Source organism: Sus scrofa, chromosome 6 (genome assembly GCF_054392235.1).
Source record: "Sus scrofa isolate SSC_HxYL_T2T_F1_AM1 chromosome 6, Sscrofa_HxYL_maternal_Yorkshire_Landrace_v2.0, whole genome shotgun sequence".
NCBI lineage: Eukaryota > Metazoa > Chordata > Mammalia > Artiodactyla > Suidae > Sus > Sus scrofa.
In genome coordinates this window covers 21,165,294-21,187,339 of record NC_139388.1, presented here as the reverse complement: position 1 = coordinate 21,187,339, position 22,046 = coordinate 21,165,294, and the positions used below count along the sequence as shown (strand labels likewise).

At 53.6% G+C, this 22,046-nt stretch overlaps 1 protein-coding gene across 10 annotated transcripts in view; it reads left to right on the top strand.

Annotated features, from left to right (window-relative positions):
* The window catches only part of CNGB1 (cyclic nucleotide gated channel subunit beta 1), a 139,955-nt gene that overhangs the window by 83,287 nt on the left and 34,622 nt on the right, over nucleotides 1-22,046 (top strand). For 7 of the 10 annotated variants that reach the window (XM_084959771.1, XM_084959770.1, XM_084959768.1 and 4 more), the window contains exons 1-11: nucleotides 200-408; nucleotides 4,312-4,405; nucleotides 5,337-5,373; nucleotides 7,515-7,785; nucleotides 12,108-12,273; nucleotides 15,171-15,278; nucleotides 16,526-16,683; nucleotides 17,740-17,895; nucleotides 18,703-18,911; nucleotides 20,140-20,190; nucleotides 20,434-20,520. In XM_084959771.1, the coding sequence (XP_084815897.1) occupies nucleotides 7,563-7,785; nucleotides 12,108-12,273; nucleotides 15,171-15,278; nucleotides 16,526-16,683; nucleotides 17,740-17,895; nucleotides 18,703-18,911; nucleotides 20,140-20,190; nucleotides 20,434-20,520 (1,158 nt within the window). In that variant the 5' untranslated portion in view covers nucleotides 200-408; nucleotides 4,312-4,405; nucleotides 5,337-5,373; nucleotides 7,515-7,562. Of the gene's footprint in view, nucleotides 1-199; nucleotides 409-4,311; nucleotides 4,406-5,336; nucleotides 5,374-7,514; nucleotides 7,786-12,107; nucleotides 12,274-15,170; nucleotides 15,279-16,525; nucleotides 16,684-17,739; nucleotides 17,896-18,702; nucleotides 18,912-20,139; nucleotides 20,191-20,433; nucleotides 20,521-22,046 lie in introns of those variants that run through there. The other 3 variants (XM_084959766.1, XM_084959767.1, XM_084959762.1) reach the window with 2 other exon arrangements.

Below are 22,046 nucleotides of genomic sequence, written 5' to 3'. Positions count from 1 at the left end.
TGGCTGCGGAAGGGTGCTCTTGCCAGCTTTGCAGAGGCACAGGGGTTACTGATGACGCGCAGGCCCTGGTAACGGCCAGATGGTCGCCTAGCGACCTGGTCTCTGCTGGCAACAGCTCAGCTTTTCCTAGCAACCACAGCCTTTTGGTCCCCACCTGGCCTCCCTGGGGGTATTTTGCAGAGTGCCCTGCACATCCCTCAATCTGATTAGAAGCAGGAAGGACGGGTGGCTCATCCGCCACGAGAGCCACACTGGCTCCGGAGCTGGCCTCGCAGGCTCGGGGCTGGGCTGGGGCTCCCCACATTCTCCCCTGGCACGCACCGACCCGGGGCTCGGGATGAATGTCATCGCCCCCAGCTGAACTCCCGCACCATGCGCATCCTTGTCGGCAGAGACAGCGGGACCCAAGTAGGTGGCTGCTTCTCCCTCATGTCTCCCCTCCTTCCTTTCCCCGGGGTCAGGGTGCCGGGTGAGACATCTGCTGAGGGCTGAAGCGGGGACCTCGATCTGGGACCACAGCCTGCCCTGTGACATGGCGGGAGCAGTGGCTGGTAAACCCTTGCCCCTTCAGCGTGGAGAGCTGGTACCTATGGGAGGCCTGCCTCAGCCAGTCTGTCTGATTCTCTGCTTGGAAATCCCTGGCCCTTGGGAACTTTCTAGAACTTGGTGGCTTGCTGCTTCTGGGCCGGTCCCGAGGGGACCTTGGCAAGGTACCAGGCGTGCTGCTGACCAGGGGCAATATGACTTTTGGGTCATGGGCCCCCCAAACAGCCCCTGGTGGTGCGGACAGGGCCCCTGCAGGGCTCCATATGTGTTTCTGGAGCTGGCGATGTTTGTGCAAAATGTACCTCGATTTGAGTGGGTGACTCACAGCCCTGCAGAATGCCTCCTCTGGGACCGATGATAACAACAACAAGAACAATCCTAATAACAGCTGTCATTTGTTTAGCACTTGTTTTCCACACCAGATGCTGTGCGGAGGCTCCCACCGTTAATCCCATTTCACAGATGAGAGAGCTGAGGCTTGGAGACCGTAGCCCGCATGTCTGGGATGTCCTGCCAGCAAGCGCAGAGCTGGGGTCCTGTCCCAGTACCAGGCTGACTCCTGGTACCATAGACAAGGAAAGAGCTTCCCGGTGTTGGCAGATGGAGCATCCATAGGACACTGGACGTGGGGAGGTTTTTGACTTCTCCACGAGCTTCTCCCTGGCCCATCTGCCCTCACTCAGATAAGCCGGGCTGGACAGTACAGGCTGGACAAGTCATCCTGCCCATTTGACAGATAAGCAAACGGAGGCTTCCTGGAGACTGGCTTAGCGAGCCTGATTCTAGAATGAGCCAGACCTCCCTCCCCGCCCCCCAAGACTCTGGCCAGGGCTGTGGGAAGTTCATTTCCTGGGCCTTTGTGCTCTGGGAACAGAGGCGGCACCTGCGTCTGTTTCAGGGAAGGGGACTCTAGCCAGTGCTCCCATGAAGGGCCGGCTTCTCCGACAAGCGTGGAAGGCACAGCTCCCATAATACTTTTAGAGGCCCCACAAGGGTGTTTTAATTTCTTTTAAAATCGGGCCCCCAAATGCACTTTTAGATGGAAGAGAATGTTTGAATATGTAATATTCACATATTCATCTTTATATAAATGCAGTCACAAAACAGAATTTGAAAAATATATTTATGGAGGAAGATGCCCATGAAGGCTGAAGTGCCCGGGTCCATGAAAGTCATGATGGCTTCTCTCTCTAAGATAAACTTTGTCCCTGGGCAGGGTGGAGAGTTTGACCCTGATAATTCACGCCCCTCACAATGGAAACACGTATATAATGAAAAGAAAGCAAGTGAGTTGGGGAGTTCCCATTGTGGCTCAGTGAGTTAAGAATCCAATTTATATCCATGAGGATGAGGGTTCGATCCTTGGCCTCGCTCAGTGGGTTAAGGATCCAGTATGGCTGCAGGCTGTGGCATAGGTCACAGAGGCAGTTCTGATTTGACCCTTAATCCAGGAACTTCTGTATGCTGCTAGCATGGCTGTAAAAAGAAAAAAAAAGAAAAGAAAAGAAAAAAAATGAGTTGGGTGCTTGAATCCTCTAGACACTTGCCCCACTCTTCCTTGTCACCTGGGGCTGTGAAGATGCTTAGAGGCAGGCACTGGAATATTAAGCACTTGGTGCTGGAGTCACAGACACCCATCTCTTATCCAGCTTCACCTTGGACAGGCTGTGTGACCAGGGACAGCCCAGCTGACCTCTCTGAGCCTGTGATTTCTGTCTTTTTTTTTTTTTTTGCTATTTCTTTGGGCCGCTCCTGCGGCATATGGAGGTTCCCAGGCTAGGGGTCGAATTGGAGCTGTAGCTGCCAGCCTACGCCGGAGCCACAGCAACGCGGGATCCGAGCCGCGTCTGCAACCTACACCACAGCTCACGGCAACGCCGGATCGTTAACCCACTGAGCAAGGGCAGGGATTGAACCCACAACCTCATGGTTCCTAGTCGGATTCGTTAACCACTGCGCCACGACGGGAACTCCTGAGCCTGTGATTTCTAAGCTCGATGGGCTCAGTCACAGCCAGGCTCTCACGGTTATTCGGGTGAGGATTTGGTGAAACACTGTGTGTGTGAAGTGCTTGGCCTGGAGCCTGGCACACAGCCCTTGGGAGCTGCTGTGACAATATGATTGCAGCTGATTCCTACTCCCAGGCTGCTGGCTCTGAAATGCCTGGGCTGCAGTTCTGTCCCATCTCCTCACCCAGCTCAGGAGGGCTGAGACTTGGCCCCCTGGGTGGAGGATCTGGATCCAGATTTTCTGGGCAGCGGACAGCAAAGATCATCATCCACCAGCCCCTTGGCCCTGGGGTTGAAGCCGTTAGGAAGCAGGATCTAATTCTAACCACAAAAATCACACTAGCCCAAGCCATCATTTTATTTTATTTTATTTTATTTTATTTTATTTTATTTTATTTTATTTTATTTTATTTTATTTTGTCTTTTGCCTTTTTTTTTTAGGGCTGCACCCACGGCACATGGAGGTTCCCAGGCTAGGGGTCGAATCAGAGCTGTAGGCACCGGCCTACGCCACAGTCACAGCCACGCCAGATCCAAGCTGTGTGTGTGACCTACACCACAGCTCACAGCAACACCGGATCCTTAACCCATCATTTTAACCCAGAGATTGCACCCGGGCATCTCAGGGCCCAGTTTAGCCTAGAGATAGGCTCTTTTGGATACTAACATATTAATATAGCTGTTAATATAGGCATATTCATTTGGATTATCAGCATCTAAAGATGAGATTCAGAAGTTCCCATTGTGGCTCAACGGTAACAAGCCCAACTAGCATCCATGAGGACACAGGTTTGATCCCTGGCCCTGTGTAATGGGTTAAGGATCCGGCATTGCCGTGAGCTGTTGTGTAGGTCACAGACATGGCTTGCATTCCGTTTGGCTGTGGCTGTGGCTGGCAGCTGTATCTCTAATTCGACCCCTATCCTGGGAACTTCCATATGCCTTAGGTGTGGCCCTACAAAGAAAAAAAAAAAAAAAAAAAAAAAAAGGAGAAAACCCCAGCAAAACAAAACAAAAAAACCCCTCAAAATAAATAAAGATGAGATTCCACCTCTGCAATGTATGGTTCAGGCTTCTCCTGAAAATCAGCAGATCTGGCCACAGGGCCCCCATTCCAAGCAGAGGGGGCTGCTGGCTCAGATGGGCGCAGGCTCTCTGACTTGCCATAGTCTTCTCCGCTCCCTATAGTCTCACCCCAGCAGTTGCAGTGTGACTCTGATCTCACGTGTTGGAAAGAACCAGGGCCTGTGCTTGCAGTTTGTGTGATGTGGGACAATTTGCTGTGTGATTTTGGCCAGGTCGATTGATCTCTCTGGGCTTTTCTCATATTCCCCCTGCTCTGCCTACATCCCCAGGGTTGTCTAGACTCTCCCAGAGGGGAAATGCTGGGTGTGCGTTTTGAACATTTATGGTGCCCTTTGGTCCACCCCCAGAGGACAGTGCCTCAAAATCATTCTCTGTGATTTTCTTTGCACATGCTGTTCCCCTTTCCTGAACACCCTTCCCCACCTCACAGGCTGCTTCCTCTGGGAAGCCCCCCTTCCTAGGCAGGACTGTGGCTGTGCCCTTCATAGCCACTTGCTCTGGTGGGTGACACCGGCGGTGGTGGGATGTGCCACTTGTCCCACGCCAAGAGCTTCAAGAGGGCAAGGACCTATTCTTAGGCATCTGGCGCAGAAACTGGCACTCAGTACAGGTCAGGAAACACTTGACACCCATAACCCCAGGCTTTTCCCTCTGCCCATACCCCTTGCAGTCACAGTGTCCTGCTGGATAGCTGTCTGGTGGCACAGGGTGACCAGGACCAGAGTGGAGTAGGCGGGACACAGCACCAGAGCGCCTCAGACCAGGTATGGAGCAACCCCGGGCCTGGCACCTGGGCCCCTCAGAGGACTGGGCTGGGGTCTTGTCCACTTTGTTTGTGGGGTGGGAGTGGGTTTTGGCTAGTGAGATGCCCACTGGACAGAGGGGAACAGGGGAGTTGGTGCTGTGAGGCCCGGCTTGTACCAGGGGGCAGATGGTGTTAGGAGGGGCCTTGGGTGATGCGGCCATGGATGGGGGCAGGTGGACTTGGACTCAAATCCTCGTGTGGCTGTGTGACCCTGGGCATATCGCCACCCCACTCTGGGCCTCAGTGGCCACCTTTGTGAAATGGGGCTAAAACCCCATTTTTTAAATTTTGTCTTGTTTTGTTTTGAGGGCCGCACCCATGGCATGTGGAGGTTCCCAGGCTAGGGGTCAAATTGGAGCTACAGCGGCCAGCCTACACCAGAGCCACAGCCACAGCCACAACCACGGCAGATCCGAGCCACATCTGCAAACTGCACTGAGGCCTGTGGCAATGCCGGATCCCTAACCCACTGAGCTAGGATCGAACTTGCATCCTCATGGTTACTAGCTGTGGTTCGTTTCCACTGTGACACCGCAGGAACTCCCCTCCCCAGAGTATTGCACACAAGTGTACACGGTGAAGGGCAGTGCCCAGGTGGAGAGTGCCCTGGGGGCTGCTTTAGTTGCTTTCTCCCCTCACAGAGAGCGCTGCCCAAGAATTTCCCCTCATTATCCAAGACAAGCCCAGGAGCTGGGGCCTGGGCCCTGGGGCTCCTGTGTGCACTGGATGCCCCAGAAGGTGGGCTGGAGGGTGTGATCAGCCCGGCAGGGCAAGGAGTGGACTGGAGGCCACAAGGGCTCCTGAGGGCAGCCCTGACAGGGGCTGGGCTGGACGAGGGTTTGGACCTGGTAGGATGGTCACAGCATCAGTTTCCTCTTTATCTTTTGCAGGAGCTGCAGGAGGCGGCTGAGGCCACCAGCTCAGGAGGTAGGTGTGAGGTGGGGGTGGGGCTGCATAAGGATGTTTAGGATGCTCTCAGGCTGGGGTACAGGGGCAAACCCTCCCCTCTCAATTGCTCCCCACACTCTCCCCATCCTCAGGCCAACCCATTCTCTGCATCTTTGGGTCATGTTATCAGGGCCTGATGATGTATTTCAAAGGCTCCAGGGGAACTGCATTGGGGCACCCCAGGACCCAGCAGACCCTGCTCCCAGCCAACCCGTCCTACCCCCCACGGCCCCCACTGGGAGTGCAGCCCTCCAGGCTACCACCCAGTGAGGCTTTGGCTCACATGTAACATATCTCAGTGAAAAGTGGAGCCAGAGCTTGCTAAGGGCGTGTCCTAGACTTTGTGTCTTTTTTTTTTTTTTTTTTTGGGACACAGTGTACAGCAACTTGATATGGGATCTCAATCCCCAGGCCAGGGATGGAACCCAAGTCGCGAATCCTATCCACTAGCCCACCAGGAAACGCTTGACTCTGTGTCTTTTGCGCTTTTCCTTACTAAGATCCCCCACACAGGTTCGATCATTGATCACGCCCACCGCTAATCCTGAGAACTCCAGGGACAGTGAGGACAGAGTCTAGGGGAGCTGAGGACCATCAACCGCACACCGAGCCCCCGTCTTACAAATGTCCACAATCCTCAAGGCACTAGCGCCCCAGCTCCCTTGTGAGGCAGACAGACCATTTTACAGATGAGAAAACTGAGGCTTCGTGTGGGCAGCATTTGGCCCCGTGGTCAAGGGCACAGACCTGCATTTCATTCCTGGCTCCTCCCTCTTCCTTGCTGTGTGACCTACAGCCAGTTCTGTGACCTCTCTTAACAGTGGCTCCCAAATCAAGAAAGAGGGCAAAAACAGTAGCTGCCTCAAAGGGCTGTTGGGCAGAGTGGGGGTGACAGTGCATCAGAGGCACGCAGCCCGGTGGCTGGCACTGAGGGAGGAGATGTAATGGGGACCGTGATGCTAAGGTCCCAGCCAGCCAGCGACGGAGATGGAACTGGACCCCCGTGTCTTAAGTCCAGGTGTCCTGAGCCTGGTCTTTGGTAAACATCCTCTGTTAACTTTTATGCAAATCTGCCGGAAACCTGCTAAGTCTGCACCCCACCTAGACAAACAAGACCAGGATCGCCTGGGTACAGACTCGGGTTCCGTGGGGTTGGTTCCACCCCTTTCCCCGGGTCATTTGGGAGCAGGTGGCCTGGGAACCACACTTTGAGAAACACGGAGGCACAGCCCTTTGTCTGCTGTGTCTCACAAGTGTGGATCCCAAACCAGCAGCTTTGGTGTCACCTGGACATCAGAACCTCTGGGAGCTGGTTAGAAATGCAGAATCCCAGGCCCCACCCCAGACTTGCTGAACTGCGTTGCAACAAGATCCCTGGCTATTTCTCTGCACGTTTGTGTTCGAGCGGCAATGGCCTTGAGCCCTTGTTCTCAGTCATGACTGCACATTGGAATAATCTGGGGAGATTAAAAAAATCCTGGTGCCAGACCTCACCCCAGACCATTAAATCAGAATCTCAGGGGGTGGACTTGACATTGGGCATTTCGAGACCTCCCCAGGTGTTCCCAATAGGCAGCCCATATGGGAAACTAGTAACCCAGGAAAACTTACTGCTTTCTTCTTTTAAATTTATGTTTTATGGACATATAGTTGATTTACAATGTTGCATTCGTGAGAAGTTACTGCTTCTGATTGGAAGTGAAATTAATTGAGCTCCAGGATTTCTTTGGAATGGAGAATTCTACCAGGCTAAGACTGCTAGAGGCTGGGGGTCTAAGAGCCTGAGGGGTTTTGGGTTCTTTGATTCTAACTTCTGAGCCATGACAGGAACTCCTGATTCTAACTTTGAGTCTCAAGTAGGATATGCTATGGTGGTTGGTTAGCAGACAAAGCATGAGAACTGGTGGGCTGAGGGTTGTCTCTCAGAGCTGCTGGGCGGACCAGCCCCGTGTCTGGGGATGCTCCTGACACTGAACTCCAAGGACCAGAGTGTTGCGCCAGATCGGGTGCGCTGCTGCAGGCAGGTGGGCACCGGGCTGGTCTGTATTGGCGCTGGTGGGGAAGAGCTCCCGCCCCTGGCCACCGCCCCGCCTCTCCCAACTCTGTGTTCCTCATTGCAGCCCCCAGGGTCACGCCTCTGCCTGAGACCCACCCCTGGCCCCAGCACCATGGCTAAACCAGGCCGGGATATGGAGCTGAATCACCTGGTTCAGGACCAGCCACCTGGCCAGGTGGCCCCCGGACTTGGCCCCCCAAACCTCGTGGAGCATCTCCCCAATGTGCCCAGCTACCGCCCCCCAATCACCCGCATCCCTGTCCTCATCTCCCGGAGGACAGCCTTGTCCAACTCCAACTTTGCCAAGGAGACCAGGAGCTCCATCCGTCGCCTAGGTAGTGTGACATTGCCCACCTAGCATGCTGGTGCCGGTGATGTGTGCTTCTGCATGGCGTGGGCTGTTTCCTGCATGGGTGCCATGGTCTTGGCATAGGGACTACTAGGTGGGCTCATAGAAAACCATCCCCTCCTCCTCTGCTGACCAATGCCTTCGTCTTGCTTTGTGGTGATTTGAGGAGTATTAGTATCCTTTTCTCTGTGCCTAAAATTCCACAATTAGCAATTCATTTCTTTGGGTTAAACATGGCTTTCTGCAGAACTTCATTTTTCAGACAGGTCAGTCACTCACACCCTAGTTTAAACAAGTCACTCAGGTCAAAAGGCTTGCAGCAGGGATTTGGGTGGGGTAGGAGAATAATCAGAGGGGATTGGACCAGGAGAGGAGTGTGAAGGTCCATCACAGGCAGAGTCTACTGACCTTGGGCGTTTGCTGGGAGTTAGACTTTCTGAGGACTGTTGGTATCTGCCCAGCAAATTCCATTTCAGGAAAGGAGAGGCCCCTACATGCCCACAGGCAGACTGAAAGGAGAGGCATCCTCAGGGGCCAGTGCAGAGAGGGAGCCTGTCTGGACCTGTTTAATTTTGACAAGGTCCCCGCAGTGGCCTTCAGGCTCCTGCTGTTTGCTGTCTGATGACGAACTGCTGGGGGACTAACTGGTGCCTCTGGGCCAACCCTTGTCACTTTCTGCCTTGACTCAAACCAGACCTGTCCACTTGATCTTTGATTTGTTTGGTTTTGGATGACACTGGGCAAGGTTGCCTCTGAGATCTGCAGACAGGTAGAGACGAACATTTCGCGAGCAGAGATCCAGTCTTGTCCTCCCCTCCTTCTGGCTTGGGGTGGGCAGAGGGGGGCTGAGGGGGCATTCAATCAACCCCAAGATAGGGGAGGAGACAGCAAGCTCCATCTTCAGGGCAAGCCCTCAATCTTCTCACGCCACAGGCTCCCCCACAGCACCCCACCGTATCACTCCTCACTTTTTGTACTTTAAATACCAACTCTGCCTTAATTTGCTTACTGTTTTTCTCTCAGTGGATTCACTTTTCATTTAAGTGCATTTAAACAGGAAGCTTTAGGGAGTTCCCATTGTGGCTCAGTGGGTTACATACCGACTAGTATCCATGAGAATAAATGTTTGATCCCTGGCCTCGCTCAGTGGGTTAAGGATCCAGCGTTGCCGTGAGCTGTGGTGTAGGTTGCAGATGTGACTTGGATCCTGCATTTCTGTGGCTGTGGCATAGGCTGACAGCTGCAGCTCCAATTTGATCCCTAGCCTGGGAACCTCCATATACTGCAGATGCAGCCCTAAAAAGCAAAAACAAACAAAAAACCAAAAACACAAAACCAAACAGGTAAATTTTACATTATAATTCAAATGGAAAACCAGCCTGGTCTGCAGAAATAGGAGGCCTAAGTAGAAATAACTGCAAAGAAAAAAAAAAAAAAAAAGAGAGAGAAAAGAAATAACCGCAAAGATAGGGAGAAGAAGGCTGTGTTGGTGGTTTCTAGTGAGGTGCGTGTGTAGCCAAGAGCTCCCGGCTGAGCCTGCTCCCCTGGCCGCAGAGGGGATTAGGGCACGTCCGAGAGGCGTTAAGGCCACAGCAGCTCTAAGCCGAGGCTTCCTCGCTGCACACTCAGGACCTAAGAGAACTGGAGAGGGAGCGAGGGAGGAGTGGTCTCATCCTGCTGTCCTTTGTCGTGGCCGTGCCATCTAAAGTCATCGGGCGCCCTCCCTGGTCCCTGGGAGCCCCACATTTTGAGAAGTAGCCCCAGCGACACATTGGGACAGTGGGCTGAACCCGCTGCGACTGACCCATGATGATCTGAGATGCTGCAGACAGGTACCGTGTGTGGTGAGAACCGTATCCCCATCAGTGACACGGCTCGACACCTCTGAGCTGAGGTTTCATGTTAACGGTGGCTTCTGCGTGTGCTGGTCACCACGCTCGGGATGGGGTAAGAGTTTTAGCTCTAGAGTCAGGCTGCCTGGGTCCACATCCTGGCTCTGCAGCAAATTTCTTCTCTTTTCTTTTTGGGCCATAGCCACAGCGTGCAGAATTTCCTGGGCTAGGGACGGAACCTGTGCCACAGCAGTGACCCAAACCGCTGCAGTAACAATGCTGGCTCCTTAACCCACACAGCAAGTTTCCTAAGCTTCCTGTGCTTTGGTTTCCTTCACCACAAAATGGGGACAGTGATAACGGTGACATTATAGGGCAGCTGGGAATGATGAAAGAATTTATGTGTATAAAACACTTAAAGAGTTCGTAAAATAAATGCCTAGTGGCCACGTAGGAAGTGCTAACCAGTAAATATTATTATTCTCTAAACCAATGTAAGTATTATTCTTTATATTCTTAATCATAGTATTCTTCTATAAATCAGCAGAACATAAACCAATATAATTTCTATTTTGAGTTCCTACTTGGCCACGATGGCAGGAAATGAAACCCTAGGCTTTGAGTTTCCCCCTCCTCTGGGAGAGGTCAAGTTCATAGGGTCTTGTGCGGTGAAGGGCAAGGGGTGAGGGGACCAATGCTCCCTCCCAGGTGCCCTGAGACAGCCTCATGGGTGCTGAAACCAGGGTGTTCTCTTCTGCCTGGGGACCTTGCTGGGGGCAGCCTTGGCCCCTGAGCACTTTGGAAGGGCTGCTCTTGTCCTGGCTGCCTCTGCGCCCCTGGCCCGCCTCTGGGTCACCTCTCCAGAGACCTGGCAGGAGGCAGAGGCAACCCTCACCCTGGGGCTCTCTTGCTTTCTGCAGCCTGGGACCTCTCTGGTGGGTCTAGCAGAACTTCTCCAGTTTTCAGAGCTTCAGTTCTGCTCATCCTCTTTACCTGAGGGCTTAGTAAAATAAATGCCCCAAAGTCTTGAGCTCTGCTTACGTTCCAGCACACCCAACTTCATAAAGTGCTGGCTCTTCCCATGGTGGTCATTTAAAAAAAAAAAAAAGTCACAGATCCAAATATTTCAAAATACTCCCCTCCCTGTTTTGGGGTGTGTGTGCCTGCCTTGCAGGTGCCCAGGCCTGTGCCTGGCTGCTATTGGGCGGTCCCGCCCAGGCGTAGGGGAAGTGGGGGCACCATCCCAGCCCCTCAGCATCCTCTGAGTTCCACCTCGGGCAGAGCTGTCCCCACAGTCCCTGGGGTGGGTAACGAAGCCCAAAACAGGATCACAGCCAGGCCCCCTGGGGGAGGGAGGACCCGATGCTCAGGATGCAGGACCCTCGGAGGTCAGGAGAGAGGCTGGGTTGTTGAATTTTGGGGGCTGTTGGCATCTACAAAAGCAAGGAAATGCCAAGGTTCCCGCCGTGGTGCAATGGGCTTGGCGGCGTCTCTGCAGCGCCAGGACACAGGCTTGATCCCTGGCCGGGCACAGCGGGTTAAAGGATCTAGCGTAGGTCAAAACTGCAGCTCAGATCTGACTTCTCTCTGGGAGAGCTCCACATGCTGCGGGACAGCCAGTAAAGAAGCATAAATAAGCAAACAGCAAATGGGTACCCAGAGGGGTCACATGCTATACAGTAGTCTGTTACTTTTTTTTTTTTTTTGCCTTTTCTAGGGCCACTCCTGCAGCATATGGAGGTTCCCAGGCTAGGGGTCGAATCGGAGCTGTAGCTGTCGGCCTACACCAGAGCCACAGCAACACAGCTCACGGCAACGCCAGATCCTTAACCCACTGAGCAAGGCCAGGGATTGAACCCGCAACCTCATAGTTCCTAGTCGGATTCATTAACCACTGAGCCACGATGGGAGCTCCCAATCTGTTACTCTTGATTGCTAGAAGCTTCTAAATTCTCCACTGGAGCTGTGTGCCCCCCTCGCCCTGCCTCTTCTCACACCCCCCGGGAGTGGGAAGTGTCAGGTCACCCCTAACTGGGGATGGGGATAACGGAGGCTCAGAGAGGGTAAGCAGACAGGGCAGCCTGTGCTGGGTCAGGCCCTAGGACTCGGCATCACCACCCCAGGCACCCCAGGCTCCCTTGTCCTTTCTGAGTGCAGCCACCCCAGCCCCACCCCAGGGCCTTGATGCCTCTCCCAGCCCAGGGAAACCAGGCTGGGCTTGGGAGCGCTGGGCTCCAGGCGGCATCTGGGAGCACCTTTGGGTTAGTGGCTGGCGTGGCCATGGGCCTCAGGGGGCCTGGGCTCTGCGTCCCTGCACCCCTTGCATGGAGCTTTCCCGTGGGCCCTGCTGCGAGGCCAGGCTGCCGGAGGCCTCTCTGCACATGCTCTCTGTGGCTTCTCTGTCAAAAGAACACAGCGAGGCCCCAGGACCTGGCTTCTCGGTCTCTGACTCTGTGCCCTCTGTCCCCTCCCCAAGTGCCGGCTACGGAGGAGCACCCAGAAGTACTGGTGGAAGATACGGATCCCGACAGCCAGCCCCTCATCGAGGAGGAGAAGAAACCACCCTCGCCCGTGCTGCCGCCCCCTTCCCCTGCCACATCTGACACCCTCGCAGTCCCAGGATCGGCCACAGGGAGCCTCAGGTAGGGGAAGGACCAGGCCCAAGGTCACGGGGCCAAGGGGGCTTCAGGGCCGGGACTCTGGCCCCACCCTTCCTGCTTCTCCTCATTCCTGGCTTCCTGCTCTAGAAAAAGCTCTCCAAGGAAGCGCTGTCGCAATACTCTCCGCTGCTACATTAGAAGCAGGTAGTAAGTGTGACCGGGCTGATTTCCACTCCCTCGTTGGACTGTTGACTCGTACAGCGGAAATACTGAAGAATGCTGGAATAAGGACTACCCCTCACCCCGCCACCCTAGGCGGTGCTTTGATTCTTCTGCCTTCTCTGCGCTACCCTGTTAGGGAGCCCACTCTTTCAAGCGGTTTTAACAGAAGGGGTGATTGGATCACATCTCCTCTGAGACCTTGTCTTCTTTAGTGAGCCCTTTTCTGCGTTGCTAGGCTGTCACCTTAACATGGTCCCGCTGCGTAACATCCTCCAGCTCCACGTGCCGGGATGGACACAACGAATCCTCTCTTGTTGGACACCGTCCAAAATGATGCTACAGATACCTCTTCAGTCTGCTTTCTGTCTGTGGGCTCCCTTCTCAAGTGTGGGATTCACAGTCAAGGTGGCATGTATTTCTGTGTCTCTTGCCATAAGTTTGTTGCTGCATGGTTAGAGTTGGTTTGGAACCACCTGAGCCAGGTCGCTGAGAAAGAGCCTGCATAGAGCTGTAGGCAGACTGTGAAGTGCAGTGCAGTGCTTGGTGAATGGCTGTTTAAGCAAAAGGGGAGCCATCAGTGTTTCTCCTTGAGCTGGCTAGATGGAGAGAGATGGTTCTTTTTTCTTGATGAATTCTTGCTTTCATCCATGAGTAATTTCTTAGCTGAGGTCAGAAGCCTGCCAGAACAGGCGTGGCTGGATATAGCAAACTGAAGTCCCCTAGACTTAAATTTGAAAAAAGAGTCATAGTCTCACCCAGCTCACAGACCCATCAGTCCCCATGTTTAATTCACTGAGTCCTGCATGTAGAAGAGAAAACAGAAGACACGGCACCACCATGGTTGCAGACATCTGGTCTACCTCCCTCTGTTGCCTTTAAAAGGGTGGGAAAACTGTGCAGCCTTCATTACAGTTCAGAGCACGGAAAGGACTAAGATCATTTAGGACTAGACTCCAACCCTCCTGTCATTTGCTTTGGAGCTGGGCCCGTGAGGCTCCTCTTATTACCATTCATTCATTCATTCATTTATTCATTTGCAAACATTTCTTGAATATCTTTACGTGCCAGGCTCTGCTGTAGGTGTCATGGGTGCATCAGGGAGGACCTGGCAGGGGCCTGCTCCCACAGAACTGATATTCTCTTGGGGCTGAGAGGACAATGATCCTGTAATCAAATAAGACTCTTCCAGAGAGTGCTAAGTAGAATGGGACCTTGAGCAAATGAGGCAGCCTAGGCCTGAGGTGGGCCCTAAGAAGGAAGTCTGAGGCAGGGAGTGCAAGGCCAGTGGTCAGGGATGGAATGAGCATTGAGGGCAACTGCTGGGACCCCAAAAGTGACCAAAACCGAGGGGCAGAGGGGCACATGGGCAAGGCCCTTCTCACAGCCTGAGGCCGTGGTTTGGAGTGGATCCCAGCTTGCCACTGACCAGACGTGAGGCTAACAGTAAGACTTTTAACCTTCCCAGGCCTCCATCTCCTCCAGTATAATGTGGGGATTAAACAGCACCTGTTTTATCTAAATCCTGTTTTACTAGGATTACTGCAAAAATGCAGTGAGCTGCCCTACGTGAGGTGCTTTTAGCACAGGGCCAGGCGCAGGTGGTGCTGCTGACTCAGTTCCCCACTCTGAGTCCCCTCCAGGCCTGGACAGAGCACCAGGCTGGGTGCAGGGGGACTGAGTTTAAGCCCCAGTTATGAGATTTTTTTTGCCCCAGTCTTCTCGTGGGTGGCCATCGGTTTAATTAGCGTGTGAAAGATGTGAAGCCATAACTTTTGCCGTCATAGGCCAGTTGGCAGAAGGCAATAGGGTCGTTTCAGAGCCTTCTGGATAAAGCCCTTGCTATACGTCCCTCTGACTGTATCCCTCTAGAAGCCCTAACACTGGACTCCTGAGTCACAGTGGTTGACGATGGGAAGGGTACCAGGTGGATTCAGACCTGGATGCCATCAGCCAAGACTCCTGTGGTTGCAAATGCAGCGCTCCATGGCAGGCGTGGACTGAATGACGGGGACCCCAGGGTGAATTCAGTCTTCATTCTTTACACAGAGAAGCGGGAGCTCCAGGAAGGGGTGGGGCCTGACCCAGGTCACACCATGAGCAGGGGACCAGACTCCACAGCCCACGGGGGTAAACTTTCCCAGCCACATCCACGAAAGGAGGGAGGCTGAGCTTCCAGGAGAATTAACAAGCAGAATGCGAGCCTGCACACCCTCTCTGGCTGCTGGAAGGGTGGCGTGATGGAGCGGGAGGCGGGTGGTCTGGGCCAGGCAGGGCCCTCAGAAGGGAACAGGATGTTTAAAACGAGACCCGCGGAGCCCTCAGTACCTCGTTGCGTTGCGTAGATTCAGCCCCATTTTACAGAGGGGGAAACTGAGGTGGCTGAGAGTGTTGAAGCAGCTTGCCAAGGTCGCACATTGGGAAGAGGCAGGGCTGGGGTGCAAGCTTAGGGTTGCCTGATAACCGAGTCAGTGCTCTTACTTTTCTGCGAGGCCACTGAATGGACGCAGAGACTGAGGTCCAGAGTGGGGGACGCGTCCCCCTCTCCCTTTCTCTTTCCCTGCAGGCACACAAGGACCCTTTGGCAGGGCCATCCCCTGTCCCCACCTCCCAGCCTGGATTCGCTCTGGGTGCTCTGCAGGGCTCCAAGCTGACTGGCTCCCCTGCCCCCGAGGCCCCTGCCTCCCTGAAGGGCCCTTCCATTGTCTGTGCTCCTTCAGGAAGAGCCTGCCCCCCCCAGACGATGAGGCTGAAGAGCTCAAGGTGCTGTCACCAGCTGTGTCCCCTGTGGTCGCCTGGTCAGACCCCACCAGCCCACAGGGCACCGAGTAAGTGGGGGCCACCTCTGGGCTCTCAGGGGGTCAGAGGGCTGGGTGAGGATGGGTGAACAAAGAGGTGAGCTGGGGAGCATGGGTGGTTTTAGAACCCTCCACCCCCCGGCGCATGGTGCCAGTGGCTTCCACGCAGTAAGGCTGAGCTGGGTCTCCTGCCCAGGCTGCTTCAGGAGGTGTCCTGCACAATCTCATCTGCAAGAGGGGCTCAGACTCTGGGCCCCGCTGTGTCCACAATGGGGAAGCCACATCTTTATAAGCTCCCCAGGTATTTTTTTTTTTTTTTAAAGTATAGTTGGTTGGAGTTCCCATCGTGGCATAGTGGTTACCGAATCCAACTAGGAACCATGAGGTTGCGGGTTTGATCCCTGGCCTTGCTCAGTGGGTTAACGATCCGGCGTTGCCGTGAGCTGTGGTGAAGGTTGCAGATGCGGCTTGGATCCCGCGTTGCTGTGGCTCTGGCGTAGGTCGGCGGCTACAGCTCCGATTCAACCCCTAGCCTGGGAACCTCCATATGCCGCAGGAGCAGCCCAAGAAATTTCAAAAAGACCAGAAAAAAAAAAAAAAAAAGAAAAGAAAAAAAGAAAAGAAAAAAAGTATAGTTGGTTTACAATGTTCCTTCAATTTCTGCTGTACAGCAAAGTGACCCAGTCACACATATATATAATTTTTTGTTCGGTACTGTTTTCAATCACATTCTAAACCAAGAGTTTGGACATAGTTCCCTGTGCTGTGCAGTGGGACCCCATGGCTTCTCCATTCCAAATGTGACAGTTTGCATCTACAGCTGGTCTGTGCAGTATGTCTAGAGGCTACTGTGAAGGTGTTGGGACCTGTGTCTCTGACATCTTACTGTCCCAAGGGCTGGGCCCATGGGAGATGTTTTCCCGAAGAGTCTCTGCAGCCTGGTGACCGTGCATCCCCCAGCCCTTGGCTCTGGCCTGGCATCCTCACCTTCTCCCCAGTCACAGCTCTTGGAGTGACTTCAGGAGACAGAGGCCTTTTCTCCCAGGCTTTTTTGCTGTCCATAATTTTATGGAGGCTGCATGGTACATTTTCTGAAGGCTAATCATTCCCAGACTGAGTTTCCTCCCAGGAGATATTAAAGTGGGTTTGAGGTTTTGATGGCAGGCTGGGCAGGAGTTACCCTCTCAGGCCAGGTGGATTGGAGATGCAGCTCTTGCCTGGGAGCACAGGGGTCCCTTCCCATGCAGCCTGCTCAGCCCTGGGTGGCATTTCCACAGTGCCCAGGACCGCGCAGCTTCCACCTCCAGCCAAAACAGTGCCATCATCAACGACCGGCTCCAGGAGCTGGTGAAGCTTTTCAAGGAGCGGACAGAGAAGGTGAAGGAGAAGCTCATCGACCCTGATGTCACCTCTGATGAGGACAGTCCCAAGCCCTGTGAGTCCAGAGTTGGGTCATCGGACCTGGGGTGGAGAGGGCGACCCCAGGGAAATGTTTGGGGAGCTGGAGAGAAGCCCAGACCTCCACCCTCTGGAATTTGGGGGTCCCATATGTGCAGATTTAGTGGTGCAGGTTCAGGGGAGGAAAGAAGGTCAAAGTTCTGACCAGTGACCCAGCGGTACCTGGTCTCTCCTCCCACTCTCTGCCCCTTGCCCACGGGCAGGCAGGTGGTCCACCCTGGGATGTGTCTCATGGTCTTAGAGTCAGATGGTGTCCATAACCCACTCTCCAAAGACACAGTCTTATTTTTCAGAGGCTTCAGTCGTAATATTCTTATGGGACTACCTGAGCCTTTCCTAGTTTCAAAATGCCAGGAGGAAATAAGAACCATGCTCTCATGCCAGGGAGGTTTTCTAGGTCTTTCCCAAGAAGGGCTGTGCCTTAGATCTCATGGTGCCACCCGTGGACCTAGCAGAGCCTGACTGCTTGTCCTAAAGCTAGAAACATAGCTGTACTGCATCTATGAGCCAATTGCTAGGTCACCGCCGACCTCATCGCAGATGCCCGGGAAGGCTGTGATCCCATTTGATGTCTTCAGTGTCTTGTCTTAGAGATGAAAAAGCTGAGATTCCTGCTCTGGAAAACCTAGAGCACTCTTTCTCTGATTTCTGGCCCTGGAGGGGTGGAAGACCTGGGTACCAACACCCCTAGCCCTCCAGAGACAACCAAGGCTTCCAAACACAGACATACACACAGACTCTCCACTGAAACACCCGACCTGCCCAGAAACAGCTCATTTTAGGCAGCTCCCGAGAAGTGTTCCCAGATTGACAGCTGGGAAGAGTTTGGAATCAGGTGCCCAGGCTCCTTTAAAGAGGATTGGGAAGCGGGGGCGGGTGTGCTGTAGGAGAGCACAGAGCTTGCAGTAAGTTATGGGGTGGTGCCAGGGTCCCTTTGGCTCCAGTTCCAGAGTCTGCAGTTGGGAGCTTTCTCTTTACAGTCTCTACAAGAGCCTCAGGGCACGGTCAGAGGGTCACCTGTGTCATCCCATAGCACCAGCCAAGAAAGCCCCAGAACCAGCCCCGGACCAGAAGCCGGCTGAAGCAGGGCAGGCGGAGGAGGAACACTATTGCGAAATGCTCTGCTGCAAGTTCAAACGCCGCCCCTGGAAGAAGTATCAGTTTCCCCAGAGCATCGACCCACTGACCAGTGAGTCCTGAAAGGGCAATGGGCATCACCGCCACGTCGTATGGGAGGGCAGGAGGATGGGAGGGTGGGGGCAGAATGAGGGTGGGCCCCAAACAAGCCGAAGCCCCTGAACTAGGAACATGAGATCACATCTGGAGTTCCCACTGTGGCTCAGTGGAAATGAACCCAACTCATATCCATGAGGATGCAGGTTTGATTCCTGACCCCGCACAGTGGGTTGGGATCTGGCTTTTCCATAAGCCGTGGTGTAGGTCGCAGATGCAGCTTGGCTCTGGTGTGGCTGTGGCTGGCAGCGGTAGCTCCCATTCAGCTCCTAGCCTGGGAACTTTCATAGGCCATACAGGTGGCCCTAAAAGAAAAGGGGGAAAAAGATCATACCCATTTCATAGATAAGGCAACTAAGGCACAAAGGAGTTAACTGGCCTAAAGACACACCTAGTCAGTGGCAGACCCAGGAGTCTTTTTTTCTACTCTGCTCTGGCTGGTTCCTTCCCAGAGATGCCACTCTGGTGAGAAATGGCAAAGAGTTCCCTCTAAAGCGAATTCCCTCTCACTTGTCCTTTACGCCATGTTCTGTTCTTCAGGAATAACAACCCTTTATATGTGCACAGCCCTTTACAGTTTATGAAGGCTCTCCCTGCCTTTAAGAGTGAAGATAGTTGCACATGCTCCCCCTGCCACCATGTTGCAGAAGAGCCACCCGCAGTGTTTATAGGAGAGGGAAGACAGACAAGCAGAAAGACGAACGCTCCAGCCCTGATCCCAGCTGACCTTCTAGCACATTCCTGCCCCCTCCCGTCCCTCCAGACCTGATGTACATCCTGTGGCTGTTCTTCGTGGTGCTGGCCTGGAACTGGAACTGCTGGCTGATTCCCGTGCGCTGGGCCTTCCCCTACCAGACACCGGACAACGTCCACCTCTGGCTGCTGGTGGATTACCTGTGCGACCTCATCTACCTCCTGGACATCACTGTGTTCCAGCTGCGCCTGCAGTTTGTCAGAGGCGGGGACGTCATTGTGAGTCACAGGCAGGTGGAGGGAGGGGGCAGACCCCGCAGCTGCAGCCTTCGGGAGGCCGAGCCCTGCCGCCGGGATGGACTGCATGACACATGCGCAAGGAAACCTCGGGACTGGTGCCTGCGGCTATTCAGCAGCATGGGCGCTTGTTTCCCATATCTGTGATACATTCCAATGACATATCAGGAGTTTCTCTTATCTCTCAGTGGGTTAAGAGCCCACCTCGTATCCATGAGGATGCGGGTTCGATCCCTGGCCTTGCTCAGTGTGTCAGGCATCCGGCATTGCCGTGAGCTGTGGTGTAGATCACGGATGTGGCTCCGATCCTGCAGTGATATGGCTGTGGCATAGGCCAACAGCTGTAGCTCTGATTCGACCCCTGGCCTGGGGTGCCATGGGTGTGGCCTTAAAAAGGAAAAAAAAAAAATTACACATCAAATCTTGCTGAAGGTGAAAGGGTTCCTGGCCCACCTGATGGAATTCAGAGGTGGAGAAGTGCTCCAGAGAATGGCCTTTCGAGCAGGCAGACCTGGTTTAAATCTCAGCTCTACCATATCACCTCTTCGAGCCTCAGTTTCCTCATCGGTAAAATGGGGATAGGATGTGAGACCCCACGGAGGGGATGTGTGCACGGGGCTCCGCACACAGTCGACATGCCCTGGGGGTCCTGCAGAAAGCACGCTGCTTGGACCAGATGGGGATTCCATGTCCTGATGCACTTACAGGAGAGGAAGCTCAAATCCTGATTACCATGTGGCAGGGTCCCACCTCCCTGTGCAGGTCACTTTTGAAAATTCCGTGCTGGTGGAACCGGCTCCACTGTGTGCAGAGGAGTTGAGGTTGTGCCTCTAAAATAATTTAGAGGAAACAGAATTCCCTGGGCAACCTCTTTCCCAGTCTGAGCAGAGCAGCGCCAGCTCCTCAGTGAATGAGGTTGCGGATGGTCCAGGCAAGGTCATTGTGCTGAGAAAATAAGCTCGATGTCCTCGCTTTCCATCCAAGAAGTCAGAATGGAGCCAAGTGACCTTGGACCACACCCCCCTCCCCCATCAGCCCCGGGAACTTGACCCACCTGTAGACTGTGAGGCTTTCAACTGAAATTCCACTGTGCCTTTTAGCTCTGTGGTCACAGGGCTGTTGCTCCGATAGGAAGGTGGAGGCTCTGCTCCCCCGGGGTCAGGGATGAAGCTCCCAGGCCATGTCACGGTCATTACTTGTTTTATTCCAGACGGACAAGAAGGAGATGCGAGACAACTACCTGAAGTCCCAGCGCTTTAAGGTGTGTCCCGGGGGTCTTGGGACGTGGTTCTCTGGGGCCCCTGGATGCTTTGGGGCAAGTACGGTGTGGTCCCCGCCAGGACCGGCAGGGGCTGGAGCCAAAAGAGGCTTGTTGATGGGATGGCTCCCTGGGGCATTGCAACCTCACTTTTCCACTGGAGGTGGAAACACCTGCCACTTAGCCCATCCCATGACCCAGGGGTTTCCTGATTTTACACCCTGTGATGTCCTGCTGGCATTTCAGATGGACATGCTCTGCCTCCTGCCCTTGGACTTTCTCTACTTGAAATTCGGTGTGAATCCTCTTCTGCGCTTGCCTCGCTGTTTGAAGGTGAGACCATCCCAGCCTTCAGCCCCTCTGCGCTCTGCACCCGCACTGCCATCTGGGTGTTTGCTCTGAGCAGCATTTGGGAGGCATCAGAAAAGGGGGCCCTGGGGGAGATGGGAAATTCCTTATGATTGTTAGTGCTTTTTAGTGGTGCCACATATTAGATATCTGGATATATTAGAAGTTCTGGAGGCTTTACAAGTGCTTACTCCTCAACCCCATGAGATGAGTGGTGTTAGTATCACCATATCACAAATGAGATGCCTGAGGCACAGAGAAGTTAAGGAACTTGCCCAAGGTCACACAGGAGGGAAGGAATAGAGTCTGGCTTTGAACCCATGCAGTCTGTCTCCAGTGCTTATTTTCAGTAACTCTAGAGACACAGCAGAGGGACTTCTGCTTTATAATGGTCTCCATCTAAAAGATGGGGAAACTGGGAGTTCCCGTCGTGAGTCAGTGGTTAACAAATCTGACTAGGAACCATGAGGTTGCGGGTTCGATCCCTGGCCTCACTCAGTGGGTTAAGGATCCGGCATTGCCATGAGCTGTGGTGTAGGTCGCAGACATGGCTTGGATCTGGTGTTGCTGTGGCTCTGGTGTAGGCTGGTGGCTACAGCTCCAATTTGACCCCTAGCCTGGGAACCTCCATATGCCATGGGTGTGGCCCTAAAAATACAAAAAAAAAAAAAAAAAGATAGGGAAACTGAGGCTTGGAAACTTGGGTGACTTGCCCAAGGTTACAGGAGCCAGGAAGTGCCCTGAATGGATTTAAATGTGAACCTGACACCTGTTTCATCACTGGTTGTTGCCACTCCTCCTGTCACTGGGTCAGAGCCTGTTCCAGTGAGGGTGACAGAGTATAGAGTGGAGACCTGGCAATGTCTTTTAATGTGACCAGAGTGGACAGCTGATCAGAGCGCTCAGAATCCCCCAAATAGATTTTTCGGGCAGGCCAATTAAATTCATCTTTCTCCTTACATGATACCTGATGCCTTTCCCCCAAAGTGGCTATGAGGGAATTTACAAAAGAGACAAACACAATAACTTTAATAACCCTGAGAAATAGGGCAGAGGAAAATGGGAAGAATGTAAGTGCCCCAAAGAAAAGAAAGCACATCTTGCTAGAATTCAGCCTGAAAGCTGCTTGCAAGCTTCCTGGCTGCCCAGAGGAAGAGGGAAACTGGACGTGGCACCAGTCTTTTCTGATACATGCCAGCCTCCTGGGGCTGTTTGGTTGCTTTAGAGCCAAACATCAGAGTGCGGAGGGTTGGATCCACAGCCCACAGCCCACAGCCCAGGTGGGATCCATAGCTTGGTTCATATGGTGACAGCAAATGTAACTCATTCACCTGACATTTAGCAGGGCTCCAAGGATGTAAGTCTTTGCCTCCAAGGTGAGGGTTCAAGTCCAAGGCCTTTCTTCATCCAGTGCAAACTCCAGATGGAAATTAGAATGAACGCTTGGATGACAGTGAGCACGGCCCGCAGGGAATCTCCATCAATGTTATTTTCAAGAGTCAAACATGTGT